The sequence below is a fragment of the Notothenia rossii genome (genome assembly GCF_949606895.1).
Source record: "Notothenia rossii genome assembly, chromosome: 8".
Lineage (NCBI taxonomy): Eukaryota > Metazoa > Chordata > Actinopteri > Perciformes > Nototheniidae > Notothenia > Notothenia rossii.
The window spans coordinates 10548554-10568808 of NC_136906.1; the positions used below are offsets into that span (position 1 = coordinate 10548554).

General features: G+C 42.1%; 1 protein-coding gene across 2 annotated transcripts; it reads left to right on the forward strand.

The window, feature by feature from the left end:
• Positions 1-102: 102 nt before the first annotated feature.
• On the forward strand, positions 103-20212 carry cramp1 (cramped chromatin regulator homolog 1). 2 transcript variants are annotated; one of them, XM_079645389.1, is made up of 20 exons: positions 103-897; positions 2663-3039; positions 5113-5315; positions 5390-5543; positions 6099-6182; positions 6355-6403; positions 6814-6899; positions 7582-7705; positions 9438-9519; positions 9642-10526; positions 10956-11127; positions 12095-12267; positions 12353-12427; positions 12961-13042; positions 13256-13369; positions 14792-14946; positions 15916-16102; positions 16347-16514; positions 17253-17398; positions 18523-20212. In XM_079645389.1, exons 2-20 carry the CDS (start codon positions 2664-2666, stop codon positions 18670-18672), a joined length of 3465 nt encoding a protein of 1154 aa, XP_079501515.1. In that variant the 5' UTR covers positions 103-897; position 2663; the 3' UTR covers positions 18673-20212. The 2 variants fall into 2 exon arrangements, with proteins under 2 accessions (XP_079501515.1, XP_079501514.1); XM_079645388.1 differs by lacking the exon at positions 103-897 and adding an exon at positions 1383-2281.
• Positions 20213-20255: the final 43 nt, after the last annotated feature.

Here is a 20255-nt window from a genome sequence, read left to right on the forward strand (position 1 = left end):
GCCAATCTGCTGAGTGCTGTGGTGCGCTCGTTTCATGTCCCCTGGTACCCCGCCAGCAAAGGTGGACTTTTGAGTACTGTTTTGAAACTAAAATGTTCTTGGCAACCACATTACTGAAGCGGTTGTATTGTGATTAGTGATATTTCATTCATAGTAAAAAATGAACGGCAAATTCCAACCTGCTTGTAGGTAACAGAGCGATTAAATAGGCACAACCGTGTAAAAACTCCATATCGCACGCTTGTTTTGTGACATTAGGGCGCCTGATCTGAACAATGGCAGCGTGGGATGATTCTGACTAATTTGACAAAATGAAAGTGCATATATCATTGAATTAATGTGATTTGCGTGACGTAAGATGGTGCTCTGTAGTTATAACCATGTTAAGACGTCTTTGCCGGGTGACTTTCGGTGTACGCCAGGGTTAATTGCAAGTGCATCATCTGAGTTTCGCCTATGGATTTGATCCTCAAAATGTCAATCACTTTCTGGGTGGAACATCTTTTCACTGTGCTGAATATTTACTCTGCAGGGATCTAATCTCGTTTAAATTACGGTTTGCTTTTGAAAAGAGATTCGATCATTAAATTGTCAAAATGCCTTTAGATTTAAAAACACATTTTTGAGACATGACAGGAAGAGAGTGACGATTGGTCCATTGCGGAGTTTCTCTCAGTCGCAATTGGCTGAGCAGTCTGTAAATCAAATCCTAACCGTCGCCCTCGTGTATCTCTGACCAATCACAGCATTTGTTTTTGAGTTGTAGTGGGCGTTTCTAAACGCGTGTGCAGTAGAACCGCAGGAACTGTCATCGGCAACAAGCTGGACGGCTGCCGTTAGCTAGCAATGCTAGCCTTTTTCTTCACTAATAACACCATCGACAGGCTTCAACTTCAGGTAATTCCTTAACCTTTATAAGTGTTATCTTTTTAACAAACTGTTCGAGCTCCTACATATAGTAAGCATTATGTTACAAGCATGTTTTGCAGCGTTAGGGCTTGTTGGGCTGCCACAGCGTTAGCGTTAGCTATCCAACAACAGCAGCCATGCTAGGTACCACGTTATGAATGGAGGAAACTCTTGTATGCATATTATATAGCTTATAACGCCGATGTAAACGGAAACTGTTTGTATAGAAACGTGTCATTTGTTAACTGTTTTTCACCGTGCACTTAGCGTGTAGTTGTCGACCTTTTAGTATAAAACCAGAGCAGAGGACCGTAAACACCAGGCTGATGAATCTAACTTTGAAGATGCAATATGTAATGAAACTGATAAATAAGTACAATGCCTTAAGATTTGGGATCAACCTGAACCTATGGTGAAACCATACTTTGAGATGAAGTATAAACTAAAACCGTTGCATTCAATTGTAGTTGTGAGATTCCAATGAGCTCAAGTAAAAACGAACTTAGGAGTTTAGGACCCTCTCTGCTGTCAGATCTGTTATATCTTGTGGGTGATAGAAATTAAGATGTTGCTTTTAGGTGACCCAAAACAGGAATTTAAAAAGCTGTGTAGGAATGTAGGAAAGGGGATGCCCCCAGTCATTTTCATACAGAAACTTCTCATATCATCAATTCATATTTATTTCCGCAGCTGTCTCTTGCTGCAATCCTCTGCCTTCACATACTCCCGACTATTCAGAAATGTATAGATTGATGCTCTCCATTAGAGCAAACCCAATATTACAAATCCTGTCATGTTCACACATTATAACAAAATAAGACAATGTAATACACTAGGTATTGATGTGCAACTGCCACAACAAGCCTGTCCTGCCTCGACATAGGAAAAAGTACATGCATAAGGCGTTACTAACCTTAGCAAATATAGGGTTGACACAAAGCCTTACATTTTCAATATGTATATACAAATAAATAGTTTTGCAGTGATGATTTCAGGCGATGGTGACGTAGTGTCAAGCAAAGTCCACTTGCGCACAGGTTAATACAGCTATCTATGCGTACCAATCTCTTCTATCACATGCTACACTACATTCTTCTTCAATGTACGGTTTAAATGAATGCTTTTTGACAGTGGTTTTCTAATTTGACTTCTTGTTGCAAAGAAAATTGAGAAATGTTTTTACTGATGGAAAACAGTTGAACTGCGCAGAGAGTTCAGTTCAGTCGAAGCAGGAGCAAGAAGAGGGCAGAAAGCGTAGAGATCGCTCTCGGTTTTATTATGCTAAATTTGATCAGCATTTTCCAATCTAACCGGTCGGACTCATGGTGAAGAGAAAGAAGACGTCGCCTACTAGCGAAGAGCACGAAAATGGGTAAAATTATGTCTAAAATAAACACTTTATTTAGAGGTCGAATGCACGGAGGGGTTTCGTTGTCGTTTCTGCAGGGCGCTAAACTGAAAAGCGCTCGCATTTGAATTTAGTTGAAATTCAACCTGAAATATTGTCCATTTGAGCCGAGAGACACTCGGTAAAACACCACAAGCAGTTACTAAACTGCTTTAATTGTTGAATATAATTTATAAGAAGACGTTTAATGCATATATTTGGTGTTGTTTTGTCGGGACTGGAGAGGGGATTTGAAACAAACAGCGGCGGCCATGTTGAGAGACAGTAAACGTCGTCTTTAGAAGTTAATTTTGCACACTGCTTTGCTCTTAATGTAACCATTTTTCACTGATTGTGTTCTGGCAGCATGACACTGGGCTCCAGGGAGGGGATCGGTGTCGATGGGGGGAGGAATCCGTCCAGAAAGCCCGAAGGTTGCGACGAGGAGGAGAGCGGAGAGCAGGCGAGCGAGGAGCGCAGTACAAAGGGAGACGACGGAGAGGAGATCCTTAATCCATCAGCTCCGGCTCTCAGCCCCGGTCCAGCTCCGGTGCTGCCCGCCTCTCCACCGAACCGAGCCGGGCTTGGCTGTACCCAGCAGTCCCAGACCTCAGCGGATCCCACCCCTCCTTGTCACGACCAGCATCATTTTCTCCGATCAAGCGTCCGACCTCCGAGCAAACGCATCCGGAAAGATTCAATCGGCTCCACCATCAATGGACACGGCGGGGCAAAATCCAAAGGTACTTAATTTGTCCAGCTCAGAGGGAAAAGTGTTTAAAGGTGGGATTAGCAGCGGGGGTCTGCCCTTTGCTGTCACTGTTTGTTTATTATTATCAGTGATGGCTAAAGTGATGTTTTTGTTGCTGGGTGTAAACTCCCTCAGCCACAGCCTGGGTTGAACTCTGGGTAGATTTTTTTTAGGCTGCTTCGACCCGAGTTGCAATTCCATCCTGTGAAACACTTCTGTGAAAATGAGGAACATGAAAGGTCACAACTTAAGTTTTGATTAAGATCTGACTACTCTCAGTTACAATTCTTTTAGAAACTTGACATTATGGCTTTAGAAACCAGGGCTTTTATGACTGTCATTATCAAGTGAGTGAAGAACAAACAAACAAATACTTCAGTCTTTCTGCAGGGGAATTAAAGCAGGGCAGGAGCATTATTATAGAGTATTGTTATATATAGACAGTTGCTCAAACTTTTATTTAATTTTAAGCAAAAGGAGAAAAGAGCAGTATCAATTTATTGCACTTAACATTTTTTTTAACAATGCCTGAGTGGAGCATTGTCATGTTAGTAAATCTTTGACACTGAATAAAAAATAGAAAATAACATTACTTGAGGCCCTTAGGCTTAACTGCCTCTTAAACACACCAAAGGATTTGTCTGGTTGATTAGTGACCACAAATCATGAGAAACACTTATGCAAAGTTTATCAGTGGGGGTGTGGCATGTCCCTTATGTTACATACTTACAGCTATATGGATGTTGAAAATCTGACATTTGAAAACCTGTTTTTATAGTGCAACCACACCAAATAAAAACCAGCTTCTTCGTTACTAGAAGATTTTGTTTTTGTTTCCCAGACTTGAGAGGAATTATTACAGCCTTGTTCCAGTGTGTATTGTTATGCTGCTCTGTATTGACAGCACACAGTATTTCTTTCTTAAATATGGCAAAAAGTAATTGAACTCGTATCAGAGAACATTTGAGTCGGTGTGCCCTGACAGATGTTGTTGTTGTTGGAAAGAGAAGCACACTGTGATGGTTTCATCAAATGTATATTTAGAGTGATGACCAGTTTACTAAGAAAGCCCTACTTATTTTGACATGATGATATATTGGTGCATATCTATTTTAAGAGAGACACTTTTAGGATGGTGTATATGACCCTGACACCGATTTGTATTTGTGAACAAACACCCCGTTTTGGCATGTATGTCTCAAAATAGTCCAGTGCTGCAAAGCAAGTGACTTTGTGTTAGGGCTGTACGATTACAAACAAAAAAATATATATATATTTTTTAGGACGTGCGAGATTAAGTAGGCAAATGAACTCAAACACGTCATGTTACAATTATTTTGCTGCTTGCTACAAAAGGAAAAGTCGCGCGGCTCTCATGTCAGGGGCACTTGATTGAGTGACATGCAGGCTCTGCATGCACAGCAAACCACCAATCACAACCATTGTTGATCAGATCACAGCAGGATAACCGAGCTAGCTCAGCTCGTTGCTCTGATAACTTAAGATCCAGAAGTCCGTGACTAAAATCCTTCATCCGGTTAAATATTGTTAAAAAAATACCAATTGTATAGCATTAAAGTTCAAGAAAGGATGGTTTGAGAACAATAAAAACGGTCTTTTCTTCAATTCCTGTATTTTTCAGGGGAAGAAAATATCGCAAGGTCAGTTTTTTCCAATATCGTGCAGCCCTACTTTGTGTTAATGCCTCTGGCGTTGTGCTGTGAGCTGGGGTTAACTCTGGGGCCGTCAGGAGTTGGTTTTGGACCTGTGTCCTGTGGACCCGGCTGTAGGGACTGATTGTTTTTCCTGCCTCCTTGCCAGAGCTGAACGCCAGAAGGGGGAGCTCTGCAGCTTGTGCAGTGGAAGGGCAGTGGGTGGCTTTGTGTGAATCTGTTTTAACATCTCCCAGACCTTTAGCATTTTTCCTTCCTTGCCCTGCAAACAATGTCACGAAATTCACAAAATTCTTACATCTTTTATTGTGATATAGAAGTTGTGTTTTTTTCCTTTCTCTGAATTCTTCACGACTGATTTATGTGTTGGCTCCCGTCTCTGCGTAACACAGGGGCGGAGAACGGCTCTTCCTCCCAGGGGGCAGTGGGACAGTCGGGGCCTGTGGCCGGCTCCACAGGGGGAGTGTCGAAAGCCTCCAAGGGCCAAGGGTCTGCTGAGAAGGAGGAGCAGGCTGGCAACCAGAAGAGGGCCAGGCGGCAGTGGGAGTCCTGGAGCACAGAGGACAAAAACAGCTTTTTTGAGGGACTCTACGAGGTAAGGGGCTGAACCAAAACACTTAACTTAAAGTGCAAAGAGATTACTGACCTCTTAACTACTCTTCTCTCCAGCATGGGAAGGATTTTGAGGCTATCCAGAACAACATCGCCATGAAATACAAGAAAAGAGGCAAGCCAGCCAACATGGTGAAGAACAAGGAGCAGGTTCGACACTTTTACTACCGGACCTGGCACAAGATCTCCAAACACATCGACTTTGCAACTGGTGAGCAGCTCTTTATCTGTTTCACTCAAGAGAAAAGTGGGACCTGTGAAAGTTGAAGGGTAGAACATCTTTTTTAGAGTTGTAGCTCCACCTATAACCTTTTGTAACGATATTAAAATAAAATAAGATGGACCTTTATTAATCCCCGTGGGGAAATTCAGTAGCTTAACAGCAACAGGGTAAAATGGAAAAACAGGAACGCACAGATTCACACAGATGAATACAATTAATTAAATCAAAGATACAAATAAAAAATTGTAAATAACACACCATTTATTAATATGATATTTCAGTTAGAAAAGTTAAGTGTGTGTCCATGGGCTTTAGATTATATTAGTCACTCCGTGTGTCATGAGGACGGGAAGACTTCTCTTTAGTCATATATTTAATATATTCCAGGTAAAAAAAAGCTTTTTATTTAGTTTCACAATTCCCACGTTGATATTTATAAAGCATTTTGTTAGACACGGAGACTGTCCCAAAAGATACTTGAAAAAAACCATTCTCAGACAAACTGGAGCCCCTGTTGTGTTAACTTCCTTCGTTCCTTCTCAGCGTACTCCAGGGTGCTGAAGAAATCCTCCCAAGAACTGTACGGCCTCATCTGCTACGCCGAGCTCCGCAAAAAAGTTGGAGGGTGTAAGTGAATGCTTTACTAACATGAATGCAAAGTTGTTTTGTGCGCCGGTGTTTGTCAGCTGTTAGATTGGTACACCAGGGATGTGATTAAGCGCTGCACCCTCCCGGTCACTGGGGACAGCTGCTCCTGTGAGACCGTGTCGTAAACAGCTCTGTGTTTTGTCTTTGACAGTGATGGACGATAAGAACGTGGCAAAGCTGAACGAATTAATCCAGCAAGGGTAAGTGGGTAGTCAAATTAAAACAAAATGCATTTCCACACACACATTTATTTTAATGTTAAAAAATAACGGCTGTGTTTTAACGCACATATCCGGGACTGTCACGTATGTAGTTTTTCATTTAAATTACTATATCACATCTGCAAAGACTAGTTCTCACCCCCAGTATCAGGTCACAGTGTCATGTGTCAAATACAAGTCATTTGCATTAGCAGCAGGAACACTTGTAATATCAGACTACTGTTACCACTGACTCATACATAAAAGACCATTTTTAACACATTGTTTGATATTGTATAATGTACCTACTGTGCTGTACTAATGTTATTAATGGTCATTTAGCTTATTCTGTAGGGCATGTGATCCATAAAAGCTATCCTCACTCACTGCTGTCCTCTCCCTTCCATCAGGGCCACCACGGTGCGCTCCAAAGGGAGGAACTTACGAATCAAAGCGCCGATGTGCCGAGCCCTTAAGAAACTCTGTGACCCAGACGGTGAGCATGTGACACCCACCGCACTCTATACATACTAAGTAAACAAACATCAGTGCGGAATAAAATAAAAACCATGGCGATGGTGAGACATGGGGTTTGTGGGGGCGGGGTTTTTAGCAATAACAAATGCAGAGCGTGGGTTACTGGCGTTTCCATGGTAACTCTGTGGCAGCAAAGTGAGGAGGAGAGGCAGGATGGAGATGATGCAGCTCACTGGTTCAACTGACTGGCATGCGCCCCTCACCAAACGTACAAAACATATGCTTTAACCAAGGAGGAAATATTAAAACCCCAACACTTGCATCTGCCATGTTTCCCCTCTTTATTCATGTTTACCTTTGTATCATTGTTTTGCAAAAAGTCTTGGCATGGGGTCTCATCCTGTTGTGTTCCGTTTCCTCTTCTGTTTCCTCTTCTGTTCCACTGAGTTTGGCTACTGTATTGTAGTTGCATGCTAGCATGAAAGTGTACAAGATAATTCAACCCTTTTAATCAAATGATATAAATTGCACTCGGCTCTGTATTGTACTGTTCAAGTCGTGCTTTAGGTTCGGTATTTCTTGAATAGTTCCTTATACGATCTCTCTACCTAGGCATCAGCCCTTGTCTGCAGAAAATACCATAATGGCTTTGCTTCCTTGTGAGTGTTCCACATTGACACTGTGTCTTTGTGTCCCTGCAGGAGTTAGCGATGAGGAGGACCAGAAGCCGGTGCGTCTCCCCCTGAAGGTGGCAGTGGAGCTCCAGCCGCGCAGTAACCACTCCTGGGCTCGGGTTCAGACCCTCGCCCACAACCCCCGCCTCAGGTCAGCCATGTTATTAACTAATGTCTGAGAGGAGTTATTATTTACAAACACAATCACAATTTTTTTCCTTAATAATTATCTTACAAGCAGAACGTTAAATGTATTTATTTTGTACAGCAAGACGATCCTCTCAGGAACGTTTAGTCAACTTTTCTTTGTTATTGTCAAGGTATAACAATGCGTCAAGCAGAAACAGTTTTGAAACTCTCCTCGACACTGAGTGTCTTCAGAGTGCTCTGGCACTTCAGTGAAATAGATTTGAATGTAAGAAAATACATTTTCACAATCATTTGCCATTGTTCAGTTATACAACGCAGTGTTTCCCCTAGGTTTACTGCCTTGGCAGGGTGCTGCTCGGGTACCCCGAACAAAAAGAGAGGAGCTGTGGATTATTGTTATTGATATCGTACAGTAACAAAGTATTTGTACATTAAAAAGTAATAAAGTACAGTGTTACACTGTACTTTATTACTTTACTTCAAACTGTATTCCCTTCTTATCATGTAGCCTACACTTCTTCCTTTCATTGAGACATTTAATTCACCCGACTACAGCATATAACATACCTGCTGCAATTCCTGTGCTGCTGCTGCTTCTCTCTGCCTCATCCTCTATTGCTGAAGGCAGCTCCACCTCATCTGATCTCTGATATGAAATCAATCGTGTCATGATCATATTGAGCTATTGGTTTGAGTCTAACATTAAACAAGCAGTCTGCTTGTCATACATTGCTGACGATACATTTTAAGAGGCAATTTGTTGAGTCACTGCCGCTAAATGCCGGTAGCATTAAGCTAGCAAATCCTGCATTAGCCTCACATCAACAGGTGTAGACAGAACATCCAATTATCCTGAGCTAATTTACTGAATAAACCAACTCACATCTCCTGTCTTTTTATTCACCCAACTCATTAGACTATTCTTCTGCTGGCGTTTCATTGTTGTTTTCTGTCAAATTCAATACTGTAGTTCAAAACCGCGGTACCTGCTCACCATCTGTGAGCTATTTTTAGAATGCGCACGCTACGTTCGTTGTCGCGTTCGCGCGCGTCCACCTGGGCAGGCTTTTTGCGTCCTTCTCCCGTGACGATAACGGCTTGCGATTAAAAAATAATAATAAACGAATTTGAAACTGGGGGGGGGGGACACAAACGGGCAGACAGCAGAGCTGTTGTTCTCCTCCTTTCCTCCGCTCTTGTCTCTGATTGTGAGTGTGTGCATTTGCGTGTGTGTGGGGGGGGGGGGAGCCCCGCCCCGCCCCGCCCTGAAGGCAGTGGACACTGAAACATGCACATAGAATAAATAACATAGGCGTTTAGTTTTATTCAATAAAAGAGCACATGTTCAATGTGAAACGTGACCGTAGATAGATTACTTCAGTTGCAATTTGGTGCTATTATATATATACATATATATATATTTTTTTTTTAAATAATAAAAACCACATGACTACACGAGATTGACCAAAACCACAATTTTAAAACTTTATATAAGTACCGGTATGTGCTTTGAAAAATGGTCCAAATAATTCCTAATAATAAATGTATAGTGTATTTTTTTATTGTCCAGATGAATGGTCATATTAATGATATCCATGAGAATAAATGTGGTCTGGGACATAAAAGGTCTTAATATATTATGAGCATTACAACTCCATTACTCAGCAGTGATGTCCAGCACCACAGCAGCTTGTAAACTAACAATGATCTATTTTGTATTTTCTCAAACGCAGGATGGTGGTGGAGCTCCACAGGAAAGTCTCCAGCCTCATAGAGTATCTGAAACAGAAGTGGACGTATCACGACCAGCGCATCGTATCCTTTCAAAACCTCCGTTTGTTTGCAACCTCGTACAGAAGTATCGATTGCATATGTGTTTTTAAAAAAGATAGTTTTTTCCATCAGTGACGTCTGAGTCCTTGACCCCGACGCCTCAGCTCAAGAGTCTGATGGAGAGGGAGGCTCTGGAGGGCGGCCAGTCCGGCACAGCCTCTCCCGGTAAATCCCAGCCGGAAGAGCTCTTCCTCTACCCCGCTGAGAGCAGCACTCTGACCACGCTGCCCGGTGTGGCTCGTGTGGTCCACTCCAAGGCCTCCTGCACTGTACACTGGCTGGAAAGTGGCAAGACCCGGCCGAACGCCAAGGAGCTGCCGGCTGCTCAGATTCTGGGTATTCACACGGCCCAACCACTTCGGACTGGTGCTAAATCTGCACGGGGAAGCGGTGTCGCTGCTGGATCGGGTGATGGTCGACGATCTGAGCCTCTTAACCCAGAGCCTTCACAAGACTGTTCTCCAAAGGTAGAGGAGAAGACTATGGCTGCCTCCTCGCAGCAGACTGTGGCTCAAAGGGAAGAGGGGATGTGGGAAGGGGGACCCTCTACTGGTGTGGAGGCTGGTAGTGGTTTAGCAGGGACTAAAAGCATGGATAAGTTGTGTAGCGGTACAGAAGGTTCCTTGGGTCAGTGCGAAGAAGAGCCGATGACCTGCACGTCTTCCCCAGAAGCTAACCAGACGCCCCCGGGAAAGAATCCGTGCTCGGAAGAGGGAATGTTGCAGGGATCCAAAGAGCGAGCTGTGGAGCAGATCAGAGGCGAGGGCTGGAGCGCCCGCGACGCAGAGAACGTGACTCTGGCCGAGCTCTACCTGATGTTCGGGAAGCCTGGCAAGCTGCAGCTGGAGTACGAGTGGCAGCCCATCGGCGCTCCTTTCAGCAACCAGGAAGACGGACAAGCTTCGGGTCAGCTGAAGCCCAACAGGACGCAGCGGGTCCTGCGCTGCCTGCTCAAACTGGTCGCAACTGAGGTCAATCCTAAACCATTGGTAGGGATTCACTGTTACTTCTTACAATACCTTCTGGTGGTTGCTAACACTTCTGAGTGTCTTAATTATCTGATTAGGAGTTTTACAGTCAAACGTGGACTTTGATTTAATGCATCACAATGGCATGAAAGACAAATTTAACTTTAAATAATAATTGTTTTATATTGGTTTTTGAATTATTATTATTTTTATACACAAACTTGCATTGCCAATTAAATTCAACCACAAAAAGTCCTTTCAAGATAGATAAAGGGTAAACTCAATTAAATGTAAGACGTTACATATTCTGTAACGCTTTATTTGCACAGTGTGAATTGTATAATTGTAAACTATGCTCTGTGCCACCCTTAAACTTCACTGAACAAATAACATAACATTTGAAATGTACATGTTGAGCAGACAGTGTCAATAATGTAATTTCTCCTCCAGGCTCCAGAGCTCTGCCCCACATCTCCTCTGAAGAACCATCAGGAGGAGCAGAACCAGGCCCAAACACCCCCAGGGAAGGGTCCCCTAGCAGGGGTACGCAGCCCCAGCTTCGGCCGGCAGCCGCCCTCTCTCCGAGGGGCCCGGCTGCACCTGCCAAACGCTGGAGTCTCAGGTACTCTTCACATAGCTAAAGCTACGGCTACAGGCTCTCACTGTGCATTCAGTGGAGCTGATTACCCATAAAGACACTGCAGCTTTATATAGACTATAGTGAAAGATTTATCATATCAGCTTTGTTTCTTCAACAATGTAAGTGCTGATACAACTGATGAGGAGACTTAACTGAAAATGTGTGTTTGTGCTGTTGTTGAAGTAATTATTATGAAGTATTATGGAGTTGCTCTAATGTTTATTTTATAATATTACTCACTGGATGTTGTTCAGTGGCTTAATACATTATTATTATTATTATTATGCAACCCAGTGACACGGCATTTCGTGTTATAGTCACGAAACTAATCTATTGATTCGTGTTCACCAACACGATTTCCCAATTTTTTTCTTGTCACACAGAACGATTTTAAAATCAATTTAAATAATAACAAATTAGAAGAAAAATATATTTTAAAAAATACAGATTTCAGTATTCTGACACTGAACGATTTTAGAAGCAATGTATTTCTATTGGTGGTATGTTTCAGGCCTGCACCAAATAATAACAAATTAGAAGGAAAACAAGATTTAAAGAAATACAGGTTTCAGTATTCTGAGGCTCTGAGCCCCATTTAAAAAAACAAACAAAAAAAAACACCAACATTATACAATTTTAAAATAAAAGGGTTAGGCTTAGGGATAGAAGATATTGAGTAAGAAAACGTTTTTATGAACCACACAGCTTCTGGTCTTCCAAGACCCGACCGGACAAAAAGACGTGGTGCAGACACGAAACATACTACCAATAGAAATACATTGCTTTTCAAATCGTTCTGTGTGACACGGAAAAAATGCGGAAATGGTGTTGGTGAACATGAATCAATAGATTAAATTAATTTCGTGACTAAAACACGAAATGCCGTGAGACCGGGTTGTATTATTTAACCTCCTCAAACGACACATTTGACCTTTTTCCTCTTCTCAAGGTGGACGCAACCTCCCCCGCTCTCTGCTGGGGTCGACAGCAGGCAGCGAGGCAGAAAGCGGCGTGTTTGCAGTTCCCACCACGCTGCCCCCCAACAGCTCACGGCACAACAGAATGTTCTCCCCCAACAAGGAGGCCGAGCTCGCCCTCAAACAGCAGCTCGACTCTATCAGTGTAAGGAGAAAGTCAGCATTATTTGACACCACAAAGACTACATCGTCCATGTCTCATGTTACAATTCTTCGTGTTTTTCTTACAGATGCAGTCAGATATTTTCCTTTCAAGACAAAGAAAACCTCGAAACAGGCAACTTCGGAAACCACTTGTAGTTCAGGTAAGAGGGAAACGGGTGTATTTATAACGTTTTAAAAAACAATGAAACTGGGTCAACTCGTTTTTTTATCACAGTGGTTATAGCATATGCCTGAAAACCACAACATTCCAGGTTTGATTCCAGCCTTGTACTTATGTTGGAAGTGATATCACTCTCACTTTTTTTTATATATATATATTTTTTCATCTATCAGATAAAGTTTCAAAAGCCATAAAAGTTTCAAAAAATCGCTGTTTGTACACACAGTAAACCTTATACCTTTTTTAAAACTAAAATGCATTAGTGTGAATCTAGCCAAAGTTTTTGCAGGCTTCTGAAATCAAGCCTAAGGGATCATGGCAAAACGTTTTAAATGTTTGTGTGAGAACATAACCTCAAAATATCCATGAAGAGTAGGCGGTGGTGGGGTTTGGATTGGGAATCTGCTCACTTACGGAATAAGGAAATGTTTGTACCAGTAAAATGTTCTATAATGCTTCTCTGTGCTGCGTTAAACTGTGCATGTAGTTCAGTTGCTTCTCTCTCTTCCACAGCGAACACTCCTACCCCGAACTACTGGAGACACTCCTCAGCACGTCTGCTCCTTCTCCATCCTCTCCAACTCCTCTGCCACAGGTACTCTTCACACATCACGACACTACAGTACAATTTCCTGTCAGCAAAAGTAAACAGTTCGTTCAAAGTAAGACCTAAAACAGGCTTAATGATGTATACATGTTAATAATACACTTGGCTAGTGTTCTCTTTGTACTAACTAAATGTCATTTCTCTTTTTCAACAACAACCCTGCTAATCTCTTGTTCTCTCACTTCCTGTTTCTTCCCTCAGGAACTGGATCTTTCCGGCCAATCCACACTCGCCTGGCTCCTTCTTCCTCCCGCCCCCTCCAGTCCAAAGCTTCCCCGTCAGCGTCCAGCTCAGCAGCCGCCAGCCAGCTCTCCAGTGCGTCCTGCTCTCATTTTACATATCTGTTTTTCTCTTTTTAGTTTTTAAACTAAATGCGTGATGTAGTTTGAGTTTATTTTTTTTATTAGTCAATTTATTGAACATGTCAAAAACAAAAACATACAACAATAATATATATATATGTTCTCTTTTTTCTCACTCAAATTAATAATTATAACAAAGTACAATTTTTTTAAATAAAAAAACCCAATAATAATTCTCAAATAGTCTCGTCATGTTAGACAGGGGCAAGAAGAAGCTTAAAAAAACTTTTCTGGTCCTACCCCCTCTAGCATATATTTTTCTTATAAGTAAAATATTAGGTCATCGTCATTAGCAACATGTTTGTCTTGTTAATTTGTTTGCTTTTTGTTTTTTTTGACAAAACAATCAGAAAGAAATTACTTTTACAATTACAAGAAATAACAACAAATGGGATTTTACAGGTCCTGTTCATAACCACTAATGATTTGGCTCCTAAATAATACTTTCAGTTTAGATAGACTTGTACAATATTTCAGTGCATCATTACAGTTATATTATACAGTTGAACTTTGAGCATTAGTTTACCTCCTCTTGTTATCCTTCATCGTCCAGTAAGAAAACAGTATTAGTCATAGATATGTTTTGTTTAATTGTCTATCATTTGACAAAATGACTCATTTACTTCTCAGGAATCCTACACAAACAAAAGATAACAAAAATAAAACCTCTTAAAGTGAATTTAAAACGTCTGACCTTAAAAAATAAAAGTAACCCTCTAGATTACAAGACAGTCAGGATTTTAAAGTTTGGATAAACAAAGCGCTATCTCATAATCAAAGTTACGTTTGTTATACACCACCAAAAATGATCTTTTGAAATGGTTTTCTTTCTTTGTCAAATCAAGCTTTTGTAAAACTATTTACAGTTATTTAAATGTAAGACACTGATCCCTGAATTTTCTGGGTTTGTATACAAAATAGAGATTCAGTTTCAAAGTATATAAACAATGCTTTACTCCCTCATGATCCCACAGAGACAATATGGTTTTGAACAAATACTCTTTGAAAGATGTTTCACTTTTCCTGCTTTCCATTTTTATACTGCGCTGTTGCTTAGGTTGAATTTTTTGCAACCGTCATTACATGATCAGCCACTGTTAATACTCATAATAATAATACATTTATTTTGGGGGGCGCCTTTCATAACACCCAAGGACACCTTACAGGGCATAGGGGCAATATAGGGAACAATTAAAACAGTGGATTTAGTGAAGTATCAGCCGGGGTAAGACAAGACAAACAACAGGAAATTGACTACAAAAGGACACAGGGTACAGATTATAAAGAAAATGCCAGTTTGAACAGGTGTGTTTTGAGTTGATCATGGATCTACTGATGTGACAGATCCCTGGTATAACTCTTAATTCTCTTTCAGGTGCCATTGACCTGGCAGCCAAGTCGGCAGGTATCATCCCCGGCAGTCCCTGCAGAGAGCCGGATTCTCTCACTGCTCATACCGCGCTGCTCAACTCCACACCCTCTGTTGATGCTGAACCTGGACCTCAACTCCTCCAGCACAATGTCCCAGAGGTCAGCAACACACACTAACACACACACTGATACAGCCTGGGAGCGTTCCTTCACTTTGTGTCTTCACATACCTTCCTCTTTGGTCTCATGTCTCCCCCTCACCTTCATATCTATCCTTTGTTGCACATATCTCAGTAGTTATTAGGGATGGATATTTTAAAGTGGACCTGTCATGCTATTTTTAGGCAATAGCATAGGTCTCAGATATATACAAATGTATAAAAAACACGTCTATGAAGTGTTTTGCTCAAAATACCAAACAGATCACTAATTCTAGCCATGCCTCATATCCCTCCATTTCACTTCCTGTTTCAAAAGTGCTGATTTGGGGTATAAAGCTTTAATAAAAAATAAAAAGAAATCGATAAAAAAAAAAAGGAGGGGTCTGAGCTTATGTGGGACCCGGCAGCTACTGTCTAAACTAAATACTGCGGTGATGAAACGCCATATCATGGATTATCAAGGATTGTTTCTGAAACAGTATGGAGCTCAAAGGCTTTCTCTCTTGCCGGTTATACCACAAGGTGAGTTCCTTTGTATTTCCTGCTTCTTCACACACATGCTCTACAGGTTAGCTCTGAGTGTTAGCAATGCTAACGTAAACATGCAGCGCCCATATTACGTCCAAAACAGTCTGATTGGCCCGTGGGTGTAAAGCCAGCCTACATTTCCGATATTACGTCATATCAGACTCAAATCTGAATCAGCTCCGTTGTAGCCCCGTTTTTAGAGATTTGGGTACTACTAATACTACTTCAGTGCAGGGACTTGTGCAGACCTTACTTACAATGATAGGTGCTAGAAATCAGTATAAGTGAAAGAAACAACAGGGAAGAGTCATGTTATTGCATCCAGGCCTGGCCAGCTGGGTAGAAAACACAAGCACATGAAAACAGGCAGCTGAAAAACAAATCTTTTCAGGAAATAAAACCTTAGAATATCGAATAAACTGTCTTTTTCTTTTCACAGAATGGTCACCTCTCACCTTCCCCCAGAGCGAGCGGGGGTGCGGACTCTCTCCTCGCTCCCCCCAGCGTGGCCTCGCTGCTGGACATCTCTCTCCCCGGCCCCCCTGAAGAGACTCCTGGAGAATCTCACACACACATCAGCGACTCCCTCATCGAGCTCGCCATCAACTCGGCCCACTACGGTGCAGGTGTGTTCCCACATTACATTTGATTCAGCTCACGCGGTTATCCAAAGCGATTTATGATAAGTGCATTTAACCGTACAAACTCAAAACAAGCAATACTCCTGCAAGTACACACGTTTGTAATGAGCCAAAGCATTCAAAGTCATTCGCACAGAAGTGAGAATTTTTTTTTCTTCTTTCTCCCGAGACGCTTGGTTTGTTTGACATTGTGCGTAATCTAATGGCTGTTTTTCCTGTTCTGCTGCAGGTGAGGAGGCCGGCCTCTCTCCCGCTAAGCTGAGCAACAACGACGGCTCCAAACTGTTGTCGTCGTCCCCCTCCGTCAGCCCGTCCAGAGGCTGGATCCCATCGCCCAGCCACGACCCCCAGTGGTACCCCAGCGACTCGTCTGACTCCACGCTGGGATGCCTCCTGTGTGAGTCTCTCTCTCTCTCTCTCTCTCTCTCTCAAATGAAGACAAACATTAGCCTAAGCTTTACAGACCTTCTTTGTTTCCTGTCCAAAGCGATGACACTACAGATCAAACTTTAAGCCTTGGACCGAAAAGCTGAACATCGAGAACCCTACAGACTGCAACTGCCTTTGTGTCAATATAAATTTGACTAAACCGCTCTATAATAAGCGTATTAATAACCTCTTAAAGTATATGAATTTTGGGGGCAAAAGCTTTGTAATCTTGCCGTTTTAATGTGGTAAGAAACTCAATCCTTTTTAGCAAAGGAACACAACGTATGAGATATAATGGAGTATGGAAATTGCCATTATTATAATCTTGAGTGTACCAGCATGTAGATGATGAACACCACTTCTATGTGGCCTATTATCTCCCCCTGAACATCGCCTGTTTACTAACCCGTAGAGAAAAAGGGGTTTATTTGGGATACATTTTGTCTGGTATAAAAAAATGTCAAGACTGAAAACACATGTTCTAACTGTGTGGCTGTTAAACAATAGATACTAACTTTAATATCAGACACATAACACGTTCCACAGTACCCTTAACAAAGACCCCTTTGTGCCTTCCCACTTTCCTTCTCTTATTAATGCACAATCACAACGCCCTAGTGATAGACTTCCTCTTGCAGCGACATCCCATAAAGCTGACTTTGTTTCCCGTGTCCCGGTCCTTCTCTCTTGTCTCTCCTCCTCGCAGCCAGCATGGTCTCTCCTGATAAGGGCAAGCGGACCACCCTCACCCCCTCCGGCCCCTCCAGCGGCACGGCTCTGCTCGGACCCAGCCTCCTGGACTGCAACTCCCACGATTCCTTTCAGTCCCGTGGCCTTCCAGACGTGGCAGAAGTGAGTTGAGCCCATTCTCATTAAAAGGAACAAAAAGGTCTAAACGCCGGTGGTGTCAGTGTTCTGAGCAAGTAACATCTACTCCATAGTGATAGGATAAAGTTCAACATTCTCTGCTTTCAATAACATGCACAAAGCAGAGAAGCTCGGGTTACGAACCAAAAGAGAAGAGTAACTTCTCTCTCTGCACAGATAGACATTGCTATTCTTTATCTTTACACCGTAGTGGAATAAGGACATCTACTGTACTTTTACCTTCTTCATTCTGTAAACAGACACTACATCTATTTTCCAGCTGGAGTATCTTAGCAGATTCAGGTTAGGCTAGCCAGCAGAATGAAAAGTATTACATTAAACCCCACCTTTACAAAGTGCAACACTGTTGTGATGTACACAGTAATGCATCAATAATCATAATTAGGGCAGTCAAGTTAACGCCTCTAATTATGTTAACGTGCGATTAACGCATACGGCCGCCCCGTAGTTTCAGAGCGCAAAGGCTTGACGTTGTTGTTGTTGTGTGTAGGTCCGTTCTCCGCTTGTAATTATGCCGTTAAAAGTTGTTCAAAGTTGTATTGATCATCTGAATTTGCCGAAACAACTTTAATATTCTGAAAGCCAAGACTTTGTTTATTTGAAATGAGATGAAAACAAACTGTCACGGACCCTGCCGTGTTATCTGTGATTACTATACGCCTTACATTCATAATTTCAGCGGAGGGAGGGGGAACAGCGGAGTGGCGAGGGAGAGCTGTCAACTTCCGTCTGACTTTGGAAATAAAAGTTTCACATTCTGAAAGCCAAGACTTTGTTTATTTAAAATCAAACAAAACACCCGAAGCCCGAAAAACTATTTACGCAAATCCACGTTTATTTTTGAAATGAGCCGTTGCGACTTCCGACTGGTTTCGATAGAGCGGGTCACATTTATTATAGGCCTCAGATATATACAAAAAACATGTCTCTGAAGTGTTTGGCTGGAATACCAAACAGATCATTGTAGCATCCCATGAACCCCTCTGTTTCAGCCCGGTTTCAAAAGTGCTGATTCTGTGCCTGTAGCTTTAAATGCTAATGAGCGGCTGTTCAGACTGCACTACATTGAACTCTCTGGTTTCCCACAGATGGACTCTCAGCTGGCCTGTATGATGAGTGAGAGCAGCGTGGACTACATCGCCCGCTTCAACGACCTGGCTCAGGAGCTGGCTGTGACGGAGCCCCCCCCGCCTGAGGAGACCAGGCTCCAACGACCCTCTGCCGCCTGGAGGACATGAGTCCGCGACGTTAAGACTGAGAAAAGATGGCTGTGGAGAAAGAAAGACCCCCCCCCCCCCCGCCCCGCCCCGCCCCCCCTCTCCCAAAGCTTCCTCCCTGCCCTGTTTGTAAAAGTGCAATAATAACAGTGAGCCTTCAGCGTTGTTCGACAGCGAGTTTGAAACTGGTTGGCTCCACTGAACTGTTCTTTAAGTTGAGATGCCCTTTAATAAGAAACACTTTAGTTCAAAAAACAAACGCGTTTACAAAACACAACCTCATGTACAGGAAAATACTATGCCATATCTGAACAAAATCTTTTCACTGATCTTTTATGTGACGTCTCTTCCTGCTCTCTGTGTGACTTCTACGCTCTCAAATGAGCCCCCCCCCCCCCGAAAATACAGTGTGCAGATCAGACCCCCAGCTGCTGGAGGGGGGGTTTTTACGTTAATGGCATTGAGAAAAAAAGTTGAAAACGTTAAATAATTGTTTCTTTTTATTTGGTAATCGGGTTGCAAAGGTAGAGCATAACAGCAGGCGCAGGAAAGTAAAATCATTTGATACGGCCCTGTTTCACATGCTCAGGTTGTATTTGTTGCATTTAAGGAACACATCCTGCCATGCGCGCGTTTGGAATCAGGTTTCTTACGATCAAATGTCCCGTGGAGAAAAAAAAAAGGCAGCTTTTTCTTTTGGACGATCCTCTCCAGCAGCCATTCCATTTCATATTTCTTGAGATGATAAAACGGACTGCTAAGGGCTTCAGGTTGGTTTGTTGTCGCTTAAAACGCGGAAGAAGCGAGTTCGAGATGTTTCACCCATAATGTGACTTAGCACGCTTTCATTTTCAACTCTTCCAGTCAGAAGTAACTTATAGAAATCAAACACTAAAGCCATAGTTGACACAACGTTGTGTTGTCATTCTTTAATCAAAAGTAAAGTCTTCTGATTGGTTGTGCTGAGACGACAATTCCCCATTAAGTGCTAATACTGATGCTAACAAAAAAACACTATGGCTAACGTCTCACCGTGACATAAAACACACAATTTCAGACTTCTTGCATCCAGACTTGTTGCACATTTCGATTAACCAGCATTTTCTTTATGCAGTATTGTCCACATTTTGTTTCATCAACACGAGGGTGAATTGTAGGAGAGCTCTTGTTGTCATTCCACATCTGAAATGTTTGTCTCCTCCATGCACCTTCAGGGCTTTGACTCTACGATGAAAAAGCCCTTGTGCTGTTTATTCGTTTGTGAAAAAAGGCTTCATCTTCTCACACTAGATACAACGAAGATGATTCTTAATAAGGAATAAACAGCAGGTTTGTTTTTTGTGGTCGAAGGATTTATTTGTACAAATGTCGATTCCAGTATTCGCTGCGCTTTTGTAACATAACGTAAATTGTCATTTGGATTATTTATTATAAGCATTTCAGAATATTTTTTGTTTAACTTAATATTAAGAAGACCTCTAAAAAAGGAAAAACCTGTTTTAAAGTTTTCAGTTTGTAAAAAAGTGTTTTTATTCTGCTTATAAAGAGTTATAAAAACCTGTTTTCATTGTGTGTACCTTGCATTGAAACTTATTTTACTACAC

What these genes read in the sequence shown, in the direction of transcription:
- cramp1 (XM_079645388.1), top strand. Translation starts at nt 2,232, where the DNA reads ATGGTGAAGAGAAAGAAGACGTCGCCTACTAGCGAAGAGCACGAAAAT. An exon ending in CTCCAACTCCTCTGCCACAG is followed by an intron (nt 13,043 to 13,255) that starts GTACTCTTCACA and finishes TTCTTCCCTCAG; the next exon opens with GAACTGGATCTTTCCGGCCA. An exon ending in CACGCTGGGATGCCTCCTGT is followed by an intron (nt 16,515 to 17,252) that starts GTGAGTCTCTCT and finishes TCCTCCTCGCAG; the next exon opens with CCAGCATGGTCTCTCCTGAT.